Source organism: Thamnophis sirtalis, unplaced genomic scaffold, assembly GCF_051295495.1.
Source record: "Thamnophis sirtalis isolate CommonGarterSnake01/CBP01778 unplaced genomic scaffold, rThaSir2_p1.2 scaffold_9, whole genome shotgun sequence".
NCBI classification, from domain to species: Eukaryota; Metazoa; Chordata; class Lepidosauria; order Squamata; family Natricidae; genus Thamnophis; species Thamnophis sirtalis.
This window is the reverse complement of record NW_028261389.1, coordinates 56,811,055-56,828,310: the sequence shown is the minus strand read 5'-3', so window position 1 is coordinate 56,828,310 and position 17,256 is coordinate 56,811,055. Positions and strand designations below refer to the sequence as shown.

The 17,256-nt window shown below is 43.8% G+C and overlaps 1 protein-coding gene across 5 annotated transcripts in view; it reads right to left on the bottom strand.

Moving 5' to 3' along the window:
• The window catches only part of ST7 (suppression of tumorigenicity 7), a 120,840-nt gene that overhangs the window by 10,335 nt on the left and 93,249 nt on the right, over positions 1–17,256 (bottom strand). For all 5 annotated transcript variants that reach the window (XM_087723636.1, XM_087723635.1, XM_087723637.1 and 2 more), the window contains 2 exons: positions 15,958–16,030; positions 14,478–14,580 (listed from right to left, as the gene is read on the bottom strand). In XM_087723636.1, coding sequence (XP_087579762.1) covers positions 14,478–14,580; positions 15,958–16,030 — 176 coding nt within the window. The remainder of the gene's footprint in view (positions 1–14,477; positions 14,581–15,957; positions 16,031–17,256) is intronic.

The following is a 17,256-nucleotide window of genomic DNA, read 5'->3' as shown; positions in this document are numbered from 1 at the left end:
TTTATTGTGGCACCTGGCATGGACCAGCCCCTTATTTTAGGACTCCCCTGGCTTCGTAAATGGAACCCTTGCATTAACTGGAGGAAGGGGTGGTTATGCATTCGCACTAGCACGACCCCTGAAAGGGAGGTTGAGACCCCAGACCCTGCTGATTCCAACCCCACTTTGGCAGCCAGGGGGCAGGAGATGATCGAAGGGGAAGAGAAAATTCCAAAGGAATATTGGGATCTGAGAGGAGTATTTAGTGAGAAATCTTCTGATAAGCTCCCCCCTCCCTAGACCCACTGATTGCACCATTGATATTTTGTCTGGAGTGACACTTCCCAAGCCCCAGATATATTCTATGTCTCCTAGGGAGATGGAGGAAATGAGGAAATTCATTGACAAGAACTTGGAGAGGGGTTTCATTGAACCGGCTAGACACAAGGTGGCAGCTCCTGTGCTATTCAGAGAAAAGAAAGATAGCTCTCTCAGTTTATGTGTTAATTTCAAACATTTAAATGCTATCTCTGCCCAGAACCTCTATCCGTTACTACTGATGAAGGACATGCTGGCCTAACTGGACAAGGGCCGCATTTTTAATAAACTGGATTTGCGGGAAGCATACTATAGAGTCCGTATTAAGGAGGGAGACGAGTGGAAAACAGCTGTCAACTGTCCCCTTGGCTGTTTCCAGTTCCGTGTGATGCCATTTGGGCTGCAGGGGGCGCCTACGGTTTTCATGCAATTGATTAATGAGGTGTTGCATGACCATCTTTACAAAGGCGTTATCGTATATTTAGATGATATCCTTATTTACACGCAAACACGTGAGGAACACGTAAAGCTGGTTCATACAGTGCTGAAGAAGCTTTGAGCCGCGGAGCTTTATGCCAAATTGTCCAAATGTGAATTCCATCAAAAGAAGGTGAACTACCTAGGCTATCATATCTCCCACGCAGGTGTGGAGATGGACCCCGCTAAGGTCAAAGCAGTCACTGAGTGGGAGTCCCCTCGTACACGCAGACAGTTGCAGAAATTTTTGGGATTTGCCAATTTCTATTGCCAGTTCATCCCTTCTTTTGCTAAGATAGCTCTTCCCATTACTAACCTATTGAAGTCTAAAGGTGGGATGAAACCCAGACCTAGCAAGCCATTGGATTGGACCATGGAATGTCAAGCTGCCTTCGAGAAATTAAAATGACTTTTTGCTGAGGAACCGTCCTGAAGTACCCGGACATGGACACACCATTTGTGGTTCAGGCTGATGCCAGCGACGTGGCGGTGGGGGCCGTGTTGCTTCAGGCCAATGATCAAGGTAACTTGCAACCCTGCACATACACCTCTTGCAAACTCACTGACACAGAAAGACGTTGGGCCATCTGGGAGAAGGAGGCGTTTGCTGTTCGTTGGGCTTTGGCCACATGGCGCCATTTTCTGGAAGGCGCTAAGCACCCGTTCAAGGTGTGGACTGACCATAAGAATTTAGAAGCTTTGAGAACTCCCCGGAAACTTTCTCCTAAGCAGATGCGCTGGGCTCAGCATTTCAATCGTTTTAATTTCACCCTGAAATACATTCTGGGTGGTAAGAACTTCATGGCTGATGCTTTGTCCAGACTTCCTCAGTACAACTGTTCAAAGCTCAGCGTGGTCCAGCCGATCATTCCCACGTCAAGTCTTGCTGCTCCTGTGGTTACTAGACATCAGGCACGTTCTAAAGTAGAGATGTCCCAGGATTTTCTCTCCAATCTCAAGAACGCCCTCACTCATGATGAATGGTTCCAGCAGCATGTAAATGAATGCACCATGAGGGATGACTTGCCATGGATTGGGGCCAAACTTTACGTCCCTGCATCTCTTCGTCTGGTGGTTCTCCAACGGGCTCATGATTCCTGGTGGGGCATTTTGGTTTCGTGAAGACGCTGCATCTTGTGAAACGGCAGTTTTGGTGGCCTTTGAAAAAGGACATTGAACTTTATGTGGTCAGTTGTCCCATTTGTGCTGCTGCTAAACGCCCGCCAGGGAAACCGCAGGTTTGCTCCAGACTGTGGCTCGCCCTGTCGCCCCATGGAAGGAAATTTCTATGGACTTCATTGTCGAACTCCCTGAGAGCCAGGGGCACACCGTCATCTGGGTGGTCACCGACTTCTTCTCCAAACAAGTCCACTTCATCTCTTGCCCCAAGATTCCATCTGCTAAGACTCTTGCAAAAATGTTCATCTCTCACATTTACCGCTTACATGGGGTGCCTGACCGCATCATTTCGGATAAGGGTGTGCAGTTCACCTCCGTGTTCTGGAGGGAATTTCTTAAGCGGATTAACATACAGAGTAACCACCATCCACCCAGGGCTTAAGCTCCGCCCACCACCCTCAGACTAATGGGACTTGTGAGAGGACTAATTCTGTTCTGGAGCAGTATTTACGTTGTTTCATCATTCAGCAGACAACATGTGTCTTTGATTTGATTTGATTTGATTTGATTACATTTATATGCTGCCCTTTTCCCCCGAAGGGGACTCAGGGCAGCTCACAATTCAAATCAGGGAAGGAGGATACAGACAGGAAATAAAAAGATGAAACATAACAATACATAATTTAAAAACACACAACAGTCATACCATTCGAGACGGGGGGCAACAGCTCTTTAGCCCCAGGCCTGTCGGAACAGCCAGGTTTTAAGGGCTTTGCGGAAGGCCTGGAGGGTGGTGAGGGTTCGAATCTCCACAGGGAGTTCGTTCCAGAGGGTCGGAGCAACCACAGAGAAGGCTCTCCTCCGGGTAGTCGCCAGTCGGCATTGGCCGGCGGATGGAATTCAGAGGAGGCCTAATCTGTGGTATCTAATCGGTCTATTGGAGGTAATTGGCAGCAGGCGGTCTTTGGCGAACGGATGGAAGCTAAGGGCATCTGGTGAAGGTACTGCACACTGTGTATGTATAAAGGAGCAGTTACATATGTTATATGTGCCAAGACTTAAGTTTAATTTACTTTCCGTAAGAGCTTTAGTCAATATTGGCTACACAATAACATTTAGGGGAGATATATGTATTATAGAGAAAGCAGGTACAAAGGTTACTGCTAATTTGAGAAATGGTTTATATGTAATGTCTGATGCACATGTAGTTAATTCGGGGTATACAAATGTTAAACCGCATGATGAATGTGTACATTTGTTACATAGGCATCTGGGGCATATTAATTTTAAAGCATTACAGCAAACTGCTAAATTAGCAGAAGGAGTTAAATTAAAGCCATGTAATAAATATATAAACTGTAATGTTTGCAATAAGGAAAAAAGTAAGGCTACTCCTGCAAACAGACTGAACGGTTTTAAAACTAAGAAACCTTTAGAGGTTGTATTTGCCGATTTAATTGGTCCTATGAAACAAAGTATCGGAGGTGCTCATTATGTATTAAATATTATGGACCACTATTCTAGATATGGTTTCTGCTATTTACTAAAGGACAAAACAGAAACGTTCCAGCAATTTTATAACTGGATGAAATTTGCTGAGAGGAAAACAAAACTTAAAATAGTTACCATTGTAACTGATAATGGAACTGAATTTATAAACCAGAGTTTTCAAACTATGGTTAAGCAAACTGAAATTGAGCATAAACGTGCCGCTCCTTATAGGCCACAACATAATGCGTTTGTGGAACAGAGAGGACAGTCATTACAGACAATGGTACGGACAATGTTGTCAGATTCAGGTTTACCAGACGAACTATGGGGGGAGGCAATGATGTGTGACAACTATATTCTTAACAACGTAGTTAATGCATCTACTGGTGAATTACCATTTACTAGGTGGCATGGCAAGAAACCTGACCTTAGCTACCTACACACATTCAGAGCTCCTGCATGGGTTCATATTCCTGCACAAGTTAGGCTAAAGGGACAACATCAAGCTCGACAATTAATATTCGTGGGTTATAACTCTAACCACAGATCATATAGGTTATAGTGCTAATGCTAAATTTCTAGAGAATGTTGGGTGGAATAGACTAGAAATCAATGATGAAGTAGTCATTTAGACCCAAGTAGACCATGAGAATAGGATAGAAATACCACAATCAAGTGATGAAGGGAAGGTGTCTACTCAGGAGGAGGAGGTAATAAAGCAGGAGGACATTCAACAGGATAGTCCACCTATAAGCCCTGAGTTATCCAGACGTTCAACTTGAGTAACTCGGCCACCTGACAGATATCAGGCATCTATTGCATGTCAGGTGAACAAGGTGCCTGCTACCTACCATGAAATGACTATATATCCCACTGAGGATCAAACGGTATGGCAATCTGCAATGGATAGGGAATTTAAGTCATTGCAGGATCTAGGAGTGTTTGAAAATGCTCAATTACCTTCAGGTAAACACGCAACAGGCTGCAAATGGATATATAAACTTAAAACTGGAATGGATGGGACTGTAACGTATAAAGCTAGGTTGGTTGCTCAGGGATTTGATCAGTCAGCTAATGACTACGATGAAGTTTTTGCTCCTAGTTTGAAAGCAACCACATTGTGCGCAGCATTAGTGTGGGCAGTGAAACAGAAGTATGTAGTGTACCATTTGGATGTGGAAACTGCATATCTGCATGCACCGCTGCAGCATACCATATACATGAAAAGGCCATTGGGGTTGAAAGCCGTAGAAACTACTGATTGCTGGAGATTGAAAAAGAGTCTTTATGGCTTGAAGCAATCAGAATTCGAGTGGAATCAGTGTATAGTTAAAGCATTGACTAAAATAGGGTTTAAGGCTGGTATGGCTAATCCTTGTTTGTTTAAAAATAATAACAATGGCATAGTTTCATTATTACTATTATTTACTGACGATATAGCCGTAGTAACAAAAACTGAACAAGAGGCTATTAGAATCATTTCACTTTTATAGAAGCAATTTAATATTAAAAATCTTGAAGAGATTCGGCAGTATCTCGGATTGAGAATAGTAAAAACAAGAGGAAGATTTAAAATATCGCAAACGGAGAAGATTAATCAGTTACTTAAGAATTTTAGGATGGAATTATGTAAATCATCAAAAACCCTGATGAGTCAGGAGTTTAGCAATGTTGATGTAAAGAGTCCTATTTTGATAAAGGATTGCATCAATCATTGATTGGTAGTTTGTCTTATCTCAGCAACTGGTTGAGACTTGATATATCATATAGCGTGAACCAGTTAGCCAGATTCAGCACAGAACCAACTGAAAGACACTGGCAAGCTGTGAAAAGAATATTAAGATATTTGAAACACACAATGTATTATGTGTTGTATCTAGAACCTACCGATGATTTTAGGTTGTCAACCTATGCCGATGCAAGTTTCGCCACAGATATTAATACACAGAAGTCAACTTCTGGTATTGTTGTGATTTTAGGTAAAGCACTAATTGGATGGAGGTCTATTAGGCAAAAACACAATAGCCTATCAACAATGGAGGCTGAATTTTCCTGTTTATCATTATTATGTACAGACATAATTTGTTATAAACAATTGTTAATAGATATGGGATTACTGAAATAGAGCCGATCATTGTTCATGAGGACAACCAGGCAGCTATGCAGCTGGCTACAAATCTTGCAGTAAAAACCAGAACTAAACATACGGACTTGCGATATCTGAATATGTGACAGAGTATTCAGAGTAAAATGATTGTATTGGAATATTGTATGTCTGAACACAATATAGCTGACTATTTCACTAAGGCACAAGGTGCTATAAAACACAAGTGTTGTGATGACTATGGACTAAGAATGTGAGGTATGTATATATACATTGGCAACCCAAGGGGGAGAATGTTAGGGATGTAATCCTAGTCTTGGGTTAATCAGCCATAAGAGGGAGTAGGAATTACTACTGGTTGTTCCTGGTTGTTCCTGTATGTTCTCCGTGCTTGTTATTGGAGTTGAATACTGTATATTGGATGGTGGTTACTCTGTATGTTAGTTACCTGTCTACATGGTGAATCGTGAGTTGAGCATCTGTAAACCAACATGTTGTGTCATAGGCTGTGTATATAGTTCAAGACTACTTATCACTTGTTTTAGAGAATGTTTATCCTACTTTATTTTTGTTAACACAAGTAAAGTTATCCTTGTTTTAACTTGGGCGGCTGTGATTGATAGTGTGACTATTCAGCAGCACATTCCTTGCTACCTTCTGCTATTCAACTCTAGTCCCCAAAAGGAGATATACTTGACAAAGGTCCAACATATTTTGGGCCCAATTTTTTGGACAGTGGTCTAGATTGTAAGAATTTGGTAGATACATAGACCTTATCTCCCACTATAAAGTCCTTGGCTACCAGCCAGATATTCTGTAGTAGGGTGACCTACTCTTTCAGTGATCGGGGGGGCCTAAGGCACCTCAGGAATGGATACAAAGTCCTGTCCTGTGGCCACTTTAAATGGAATTAACCTGGTGCTGTTGAATTATTCTAGGTGACTCCAGTGAAAAGGAAAAAGTTTTCCCAATTGTCTTGTTAGTAATTAATGTAGCAACTGAGATACTGCTCCAACAGATAATGAAACACCCGTTTTTACATTCACAGACACCATTAGTAGCCCGATGATGCGAGGAGCTGAGCCCGAGTGGTCCCCAAGAGTTTTAGGGACTCCTGCCAAAACTGTGACATGAATTGGACTCTGCAATCTGAGATTATTCTTGCTAAAGCACTATGCAGCTGGTGGATGTGCTGCATGAAAAGCTTAGCCAATGTGCGAGCAGAGGGGATATTTTTGACAGAGTATAAAGTGCACTTGTTTGGAAAACAAGTCAGTTATCACCCAAATTACTCTATTGCCCGAACTTTCGGGCAGTTCTACTATAAAATCCATTGATATCTCTTTCCATGTGGCTTTAGGTTCTGCTATTGGCTGGAGAATCACTTGTCACTTCTTGGTGGAGGCACAAATAGGGCAGCTACATAACTCCTTATGACCTTCTTCAGTGATGGGGACCAAAATTGCCACTTGATAAGGTGTAGAGTTTTTACAAAGGTGAAGTCTCCCAGCACTTTTGATTCATGGCTTTTGTGTAGAACCATTAACTGTTGGCTCTATGGTATGTATAGCTTGGCCCCTACTCTAGCTAGACCATCTTACATTGTACATTCACCCTTTCTTTTCCTCCAAAGCTGCTTTTAGCACACCCTTTAGATCACTGGATATTTTGGTTTTCATTTTGGCCTGTGCCCAGGAAGTGGATAACTACCCTAATCACCTCTGGCTTTGAACTATTGTATTGCAACAGACTGCATAAAGCATCTACTATGAATTTTTCGTCCCCCTGGGAGGAAGCAGTTAAAGTACTGAGTCCAACAAACTTGTTTGAGCAATAACCTCCAGAGTAGGTTGGGGTTAGTGCCTCCCGATTCTTATGGTCAGTCCATATTTCAAATGGGGTTTTTCCCTCCTGCTAGGAAATGGCTCCAAGTTTGAGAGCCCAGTGCACCACATAGGCTTCCTTCTCCAAAACTGCCCATTCCACTTTCTGTCTCGTTAAATTATGTAAAAGTGCAGGCGCATGGCTGTAGGATCCCCTGCTTTTTTTCCTGCAGAAAAACCATGCCCACTGCTACATCATTGGCATCAGTCTGAATTATGAAGGGAGCATTGGGCTCTGGGTGTTTCAACACCGGCTCCGCCACAAACAGGCACTTAAGTTTTTTTAATGTGGCTTGTTATTGCATAGTCCATTTAAGTGGCTGGCTGGGCTTGGACTTTCCCTCCCCTTTTGTCTTTAGCAGGTTGATGATGGGGAGGGCCATCTGGGTAAACAAGGGAATGAATTGGTGGCAAAAGTTCACAAAACCCAGGAAGCATTGTAGTTGCTTCGAGGTGCAGGGATGAGTCCACTCTAATACTACCTGCACCTTTTCAGGGTCCATCTCTATCCCTCGTGGGAAATGCAGTAGTCCAGGTAATTAATTTTACTCTGATGAAATTCACATTTTGATAACTTGGCATATAGTTTGGCCACTCAAAGTTTTTTCGATCACAGCTTACTAGTTTTATATGTTCTGCCATTTTCTCAGTGTAGAGTAAAGCATCATCCGGTAGACTAGCTCTCCCTTTTCAGGTGCTCATGCAGCACTTTGTTTCTTATCTGCATGAACACAACAGGGCCCCCGTGGAGACCAAAAGGGAAGACTCAGAATTTGAAACATTCTAGTGGCAACTGAAAACCGTTTTCCACTCATCTCTGCCTTGATCCTAACCTGGGGTTAGGATCTACATGGGGCTGTGCAGGTTATCATGGGGGTACCTAGGTGCTCCCATGTTGTGCCCCTTTTAGGCGTCCTGCACTAGTTGTCTGTTGTCTTCCGGGTGCAATTCAAGGTAATAATTATGACCTTTAAAGCACTCCATGGCTTAGGCCCATGATACCTGCGAGACTACCTACTGCCACCAGTAGCCTCCCACCGTCCAGTGCGATCCCTCAGAGTTGGCCTTCTCAGGGTGCCGTCAGCCAGAGAGTGTCGGCTAGTGACCCCCAGGGGGAGAGCCTTCTCTGTGGGAGAGCCTTCCCTCTGGAATGAGCTGCCCTCAGAGCTTCTTATAATCTCCGACCTCCGGTCCTTCCGGCGCACCCTAAAAAGTTGGCTTTTCAGCAAGCCAGCCTGGCCTGAACAAAATAAAATAAATGATTGATTATTGTTAATTTTAATCAAATTTTAAATGTTATTGTTAATCTTAATTGGGTTTGTTTTTGGGATACTCTATTTATTTATTTTTTAACTTTTGTAATATGTGTTTTTTTAAAATGTTGTACGCCGCCCTGAGTCCTTGGAAGAATAAACAGAACAGAACAGAACCTGGCAGTGTGCCTCCTGCAAATCCAATTAAGTGAAGACCTTTCCCTTGGCCAAATGGGCTAGAATGTCCTTCATCAAGGGGATGGGGAGACATTTTCCACGCAGACAGCATCAAACCCCGATAGTCACAACACCAACAAAGGGACCCATCCTTCTTTTCCCTAAATAGTAACAAGGCAGCTACCCTCAGTCTGGTGGGCTGTATGAAACAATGCTTCAGGTTTTTATTTATAAAAGTGCGTAGTTCCTCCAATTCCCAGGGGTCAGGGCATACAGCTTAGGTTTGGATAGTTTGGCCCACAGTAAGATTTCTATGGAACAAGCGGTTGGCTGGTGAGGTGGGAGCGTGACTTCTTTTCACTGAACACGCCCTGTAAGTCTGATGATTGCCTTAGGGCCGGTCTTTGGCAGCTGCTCCCACCTCACTTTTTGGTTTTGCCCGCAGCAGCTTAAGAGTAGGATTTTTATGGTCCTTCTCCCTTCCTCCTTTGCAGCTGGCCCACTGGATCTTTAGCAACTCCTTCCTCCAGTTCACACAGGGCTTCCACTTCAGAAGTCAAGAGGGTCCTAAAACAAGGGGTTTCTCCATGCCAGGGGCCACAATAAAGCTCAGGGTCACTGTGTGCGCCCATCCTCACCTCTATTGGCTCAGTGATAAATGTTGCTGGCCACTGAGCCATCCAACTGGCAAAAAGCTATGGGCACTTTAACATGTCTGAATCTCATGCCCAGTTTCTCAACCAGGGCAAGGTTAACTAGACATCTGGTGCACCCAAGTCCAAGAGGCTACTAGCCTCCCTTTGCAAGCCAAGGATTGAACCACCAGGTCTATGGGGATGGTCACTGGGTTGCCCAGATGACTTTCCAAGGGTTCATCATTGTAGTCTGATTTATAGATACTTTATTTGTATGCCGCCCTTTTCCCTGAGGGGACTCAGGGCAGCTCACAATTCAGGGGGAGGGAAGGACAAACAAGTTACAAACATGAAGACAATACATCATTAAAAAAGCACAACAGTCATACTATTCGAGTGGGGTTGGAGTCTTTAGCCCCAGGCCTGTTGGGACAGCCAGGACTTAAGGGCTACGCGGAAGTTCTGGAGGGTGGTGAGGGTACGAATCTCCATGGGGAGTTCGTTCCAGAGGGTCGGAGCAGCCACAGAGAAGGCCCTCCTCCGGGTAGTCGCCAGTCGACACTGGCCGGCTGATGGAATTCGGAGGAGGCCTAGTCTGTGGGATCTAATTGGTCTAGTGGAGGTAATTGGCAGTAGGCGGTCTCTCAAGTACCCAGATCCAATACCATGAAGGGATTTGTAGGTGACAACTAGCACCTTGAAGCATACCCGGAGATCAACAGGCAGCCAGTGCAGCTTGCGGAGGATAGGTGTTACGTGGGTGAAACGAGGTGCACCCACGATCGCTCGCGCGGCTGTATTCTGGACCAGCTGAAGCCACCGAATACTCTTCAAGGGCAGCCCCATGTAGAGCACATTGCAGTATTCCAGCCTAGAGGTCACAAGGGCACGAGTGACTGTTGTGAGAGCCTCCCGGTTCAGGTAGGGACGCAACTGGTGCACCAGGCGAACCTGGGCAAATGCCCCCCTGGTCACTGCTGACAAATGGTGTTCAAAGGTCAGCTGTGGGTCCAGGAGGACTCCCAAGTTGCGGACCCTGTCTGAGGGGTGTAGTATTTGACCCCCCAGCCTGAGAGATGGAACACTTGGCCAATTAGTGGGAGGGAAGCACAACAGCCACTCGGTCTTATCTGGATTGAGTACAAGCTTGTTAACCCCCATCCAGTCTCTAACAGCTTCGAGGCCCTGGCTCATCACGTCCATCGCTTCATTGAGTTGGCACGGGGCAGACAGATACAACTGTGTATCGTCCACATACTGGTGGTATTTTATCCCGTGCCGTTGAATGATCTCGCCCAGCGGTTTCATGTAGATATTAAAAAGAAGGGGGGACAGGACCGAACCCTGCGGCACCCCATATGTTAGGGGCCTGGGGGTCGATCTCTGCCCTCCGACTAACACCGACTGCGACCTGTCTGAGAGGTAAGAGGAGAACCACCGTAAAACAGTGCCTCCCACCCCCACCTCCCGCAGTCGTCGCAGAAGGATACCATGGTCGATGGTATCGAAAACCGCAGAGAGGTCAAGGAGTACCAGGATGGAGGCGTGGCCTCCATCCCTGGCTCTCCAGAGATCATCGGTCAATGCGACCAAAGCGGTTTCTGTGCTGTAGCCAGGCCTGAAGCCTGACTGGAATGGATCAAGATAACTGGCTTCCTCCAAGGACCGCTGGAGCTGAAAGGCCACCACCTTCTCGACAACCTTCCCCACAAAGGGGAGGTTGGAGACTGGACGGTAGTTGTTTAAAACGGCTGGATCCAAAGATGGTTTCTTCAGGAGGGGTCTCACCACCGCCGCCTTTAAAGCGGGGGGAAAGACCCCCTCCCGTAAGGAGGCGGCAACAACTGCCTGGATCCAGCCCCGTGTCACCTCCCTGCTGTTAACAACCAGTCAGGAGGGGCACGGGTCCAGCACGCATGTGGAGGCACCTACAGCTCTCATGGCCTTGTCCACGTCCTCAGGGGTAACAGCCTGAAAATCAACCCAGCGATGACCTACCAGATTATCCCTTGGTGCCTCGGCTGGTTCTGCAGAATTGGAGTCCAGGTCCGCGGGAAACCGAGCAACTTTGTCCGCGAGGAATTGGACGTAATCCTCAGCCCTGCCCTGCAAAGGATCACCCGTATCCCTCCTATTTAGGAGGGAACGGGTTATCCTGAACAGGGCGGCTGGGCGCGACTCAGCGGAAGCAATCAGAGAGGCAATGTGAGTTCTCTTTGACGTCCTGATTGCCCGGATGTACTCTCTGATGCAAGATGTTAAAAGTGCTCGGTTCGATTCGGATTTACTGGATCTCCATTGGTCCTCTAGGCGTCTCTTTGATTTGCTTCCTGCGGGACTGTCCATTGGCCAGTTGGCGTTCTCTCACCATCTTTGGGGGATGGGGTGCACTCTACAACCTCTATTCCCTTCAGGACTGTCTTGTGCGTTCTCTGTGGCAATTTTGCAAATTTTTTTGGCAGGAGTCAAAATTGCCTTCTGGGTTGTGTATGAAGCTCAGCAGTCAGCAGCTGACTGCCCCTCTTTCCCACACCTGAAGCAGCCAGAGAATCATCGGTCTGCTCAAATGCTGGCGGTTTTGGACCTCTTTTGTTTCAGGGAAGGATGTTCACTACCCAGGGCTCAGCCAGTATTTGGATTGTGCCAGGTCAATTTCTACTTCTTCTGCTAGGACATATCAGCCATGGAGGGTGTGGGGGGGCAGCCCTGGAGATACAGGTGTTGTAGACCTTGTTGCTTAACCCATCTTAGAAGCATCCGAACCATCTTCTGGCCAGTTAGCAGGCCAGGTTGCAAAACTCTTGGGTGTACTCAGTCTCTTCCTTGCTCCCTTGGCTGATGGTTTTTATGTGGTCTCTGGCTTTGCAATCGGCTAAGAGGTCTTCCAAAGAGTAGCCATGAAGTAGTCAAAGTTTCTCATCTCTGAGGCATCGTTGTGGAGGATGACTATCTGTTCATCTGTGGTACCCTCCAATGCCATGGTCACGCACTGCACCTTGGCCCTTTTGGTGGCCATTTCTGGACCATACTCTTGCATGTATGACCAGACATGCACTAGGAAGAACCCCAACTTCTTTGGGTCTCTGTTGAACTTTAAGCCCAGGGCTAGTGTCTCTCCATTGCACTGTTGTTGCTACTATAGCCGGGGTAAGTGTCTCTCCCTTGGGCTTCTCTTCCCACTCTTCCTTTTTCCCAAGGGACCATGGCTGCAGTAAAGTCAGGCTAGCTCGGGGTTTCCTGCAAACAAAAGATACAGAAAAATTTCCCTTAATCCGAGCCCCCCCGTCCCCCATAACAGTCTGTGTTCAGCCAATCGGAACGCGCCAAAGTGTTTTGAGAATGCTGAAATGTTTTGGGGTAATCCATATTCTTTCTCAGGGTTCCTGGCCTTGGATGCTGGTGCAAACTGGTTCTGAGCTTTGACTTCTCACCATATTTATTCTCAGTGTACTTGCTGCTTATATATATGGTATGCTACTCATTTCCACAACACCAGGTGGTTTACAGAGATGTAATATCGTAATTCGTAAAAAAACATATCATGATAACATGCACAAAACTTGAAAAATTCTGGGTGAGAAGACAGAAGGGCAGCATATAAATCTAATAAATCTCTATCTCAATCTCACATATTTTGAGTCTTCTTCTAAACTATATTATGGGTCAAATACAGAAAAGGAAATAGTGTTAGTGAAGCACTTTAATTCCCCTCTTCTTTTTGCAGTATGAAGGCCAGCATATAAAACGAACAACAAACAAACCTTTTAAGGATAGCTTTATAAGTAAATTTCAGAACAACTCACATTGTGAAATTCTGACTCTTACTTATGTAACATGAATAATGGAGCAGAGGTTTTAAATTCACATTTCTAGTTGAATAGACCAGCCACCTAAAAGAGTTTTACATTCTGATTAAAAGAACAAGGAAATGAAAAAAAAATACCCATCACTTGTGAAAAGTCTTAATAGCTAAAGCTGGAAAGTCCCATAAAAGTTTGAAAGAAGAGGAGGAACACAGGAAGTATTACTCAAATTAAAAAAAAAAACAGATCCTGAGGTTTAAAAAGATCTATGGGAAGATTTGGGCTACTGTAGTTGGTGCAACTGACAAAGACAGAAGACAGACCTGGAAGATTGTATTACAGAAGAAAAAGGGAAAAATACAATTGCACAGAAATTATTTTATATATATGTCAAGCAGGTGAGTTTACAAATGCTGGCCCAATGCAAAAGCTTCAGCATCAAGAAGCTGCATCACATTAGATAAATGATTTATTACTAAAAACACAAGATTTATCAAAATACATTTTAGCTGTAACAATAGCCATCCAAAAGGGGATGGAATCCAGTGCGAGCCAAGATCTTGAGAATGGAGAGATTTGTGATCTTGGAAGTTCTCTAAACACCACTTTGGGAAATTAAAATGAAACCTGACTGCCAACTACAATTTCTTCTCTTCATTGTTTGCCATATTGTATCCATCCCTATTTCATTTCTGATCCTATGATTGTTAAAATGAAGTCACATTCTTCCCCGGCCACATCCTTCTTGTTTTGCCAAAGTTCCTCCCTGAAAAATAACTTATGACTACTTTGGCTTCCAATAATGGCAGATGATCACTGGCCCAGCAGATAGGATGCAACTATGGGATTGTATTTTTTTAAATCTCTATTGAACTCTTTAAATCTTATGAGTAAGCCAAGAGCTGTCTAAAACTACGCTGACAAGCTCACCCATGTTTATTCAGAAGAAAAACCAAGAGAATTGAATTTTATTCCCAACTTAATGCTACATGTCAATAATCAAAAGTTGTGTGCATATTTCTGTCAACATTATATTTGATTAAAAGCACGACAAGAAATGTAGAGGACATCCAAAAAATTAATTATGAATGAGGAGAAAAGATGGCAAAAGTCGGAGACAAAAGAGAATGTTGTTCTAAGTGACTGGATTGGATTTTTTTTTCATATGAGGAGACACCATTTGGCAATTAAGTTTTGATTCTTATACCAAATAGTAATAGAGATTCACAACAACTCACTTTTGGCACATGTGGATTAAATTCTACTGCTCTGTGAATAGCTTCCACTGCATTCATTTCTGCTGTGCTTAGTCCTCTTCTTGAAGCTGCCTCTGGAGAAAACCTACACAGAAGAAAGAGAAGAGAAGCATGAAGATTAATTTTGGCATCGCCAAGAAACATAAAAGGAAGAACTAAGTCAAAGGGGTCTTTGAAATCAACTGAGCCCGTTCCCTTAGCTCTTATCAAACCTCCATGGCAAAAAAAAACCATCCAAACAACTAAATTATAGAGATATTAAAAATCTCAGCAGAAGTCAAAAGCATGTTTGAAACTTATCACAATAATGTTCAAGCAGTCCATGTTCTGTTTCTGTCTGCCTGCTAATCTAAATTTATTTTATGTGTTTGCTTTTAAAATCTGGACCAAAATCTCCAGGCTGGGAGGGGGGCATGGGGAGGTATGAGGAAAAAAAATCCCAGTAAATTTATAAATTATATTTTAGGATGGCTTCAGGACTTCTCAACCCAATGCCATTGAGACAAGTTGAGTTGAAAGCCTGGTGCAGCAGCAAGAGATCTGCTCCCAGCTGTATCCATTCCTGACCATGTACCCAAACTGAGGGCAAATATTATCTGCCCCAGAGAGTGGAAGATGGGGGAAAAAAATACCCAGACCATGCAATCTCTTTCTCACCTCACACCCCACGGCTAACTCCATAGCTGTACTTGGCAGGCAGCCACCACAGGGAAAGCTGTGACAAACCTAGCCCTGCCCTCCCAAGCTGGAGTCGCTGTGTAGGGAGGAAAGATGTTGCAGTTGGTACTGGCGATCTACAGGACAAAAAGAATGAAAGAAAAAAAATTACTCAGGTCTTGAAGTGCACATACACTACAACAGCAAACTCTCTGAAAAAAGCAGGAAGGAAAGCAGACTTTCCCATGCGGCCTGCTCCACCCCCACTCGGCTGAATTCAGAAAGCATGGTGATGGTGGGATGTCTACTGCTTGGGGGATTGGCTCACTTCCACCTCTGATCAGACCCTGGCTCGGGTCTGGTGCTGTGCTTCGACAGCAACCATATGACACCTTTCACAGCTGCACACAATTATGTTTCACATACAAGTTAAAAGGACATCACTTGCCTGCCAGGAATTCTTATGCCATAAGCACTTGGTCTATCTGCCTCAAATAAAGTTTAGCCCCTTCCCAGTCCCATACCACACTTATTATTCTGCTGGTTAAAACTCCATTGCCAGAATTACATTTATGGCATTCAAACTTATTTTGCTTGCAGAAAGAAAGTGGCTAGCTGTTTTTTTCCCAATTAAACAATATAGAATTCATTGTTGTCCCCACGGTATCCATTCTTGGTAGTATATTGCAGACTTATGGCAGGCCTGATGCTTTACTGCCAGGATAAATAACCTTCAACTATGAAAAATGTTTTGCCATGTTTAACAGAGTAAAATTTGAGCACGCAGGAATTTTTCCAGACTTACTTGTCAGACACAGCTCTGGCTTTGAGAAGGGCAGCTGTGTAGCATATTGTTGCTGATTTTGGTAAACTTATATCTGTTGGAAAGAAAATAAAAATAAGAATATGTGATTCTTCTATGTCTGCATTGAGAACGGATCATTACAAGTGGGCAGCTGAAGAAAACAAAAGGATAAAGAAGAACACACAGACAGCTATCAATACTCAGTAGAAGTTAATTTGATGAAATGGGAAAACTTATCGTGAACTATCAGAAAATCAAAATCCTGTCATTTGCCTAAAGGCCCCAAAATCACTCTTGGATGATAGATGGCAATAAATTTGAGCAGGTTTTCTGGTTTAAAAATCTTGGTGTAGTCCTTCATTCTGACAATACTTAGAATCCCTATGGTGACTTTGTTGCTGAAAATGCTTAAAGGTCTTCATCTACTATGTTTACATTCCTCAGGAAAAGAGGTGACCATTACATTCCTGCAGCATTCGAATTATTGAGGACCCGGATTGTTGTTGGGGGCAATATGCTGACTCTGTAAACTGCTTAGAGAGGGCTGAAAGCCCTATGAAGCGGTATATAAGTCTAACTGCTATTGCTATTATTTCAAATCAAGCGAATAGCACAACTTTTCTATGGTGCCCAGCTGGGTCCCTTTTCTAATTTTGCACTATTAGAACTTGTCCAGTCCAAATTCCTAAGATCAGTCCTTCAATCCCAAAATGTAGTTCAAATGCTACCTGAGGCTAGAGACAGGCCTTATGAAAGTAGAGGCAAGAGAGTGGACAACCAGATCAACTACTGGCTTAAAAGATCCATTTTTCCTCTTGGTCTTGCCCCATTAATTATGAGGATTTGTTTTCAGTCCACATGGAAAAAGATTGAGACATCTAAAATCACATCTTTGGGAATTTCTCTAGTCTTCTACTCAGTATTGGACATGATTGGGCCAAAACCCTCAACATACAATATGTAGCAGATGCAGAGCAGGACCTTATTAAATGCTAAGATAGGTAGATTTTCCTAGATACTTTTTAAAAATTAAACAGTTTATTGGTTTATAAATAATATTTAACCAGTTACCATTCTGCAGTCTTCCTCAACACAGAGCACATAATTCCCATCCAGTGTAGGCAAAGGAAAATACCAAATTTGGGAAGGCTGCAGTATTGTATTTATCTTTCCATAACATGGATTCACAATTTTCAAATGCCTTATGGATGAAGGACACTGGTTAATCAATGTTTGTTGCTCCTGTGGTACCTTTCTATATAAAGTACTGTAGCCTACTTGAAATATCAACAGTGTACA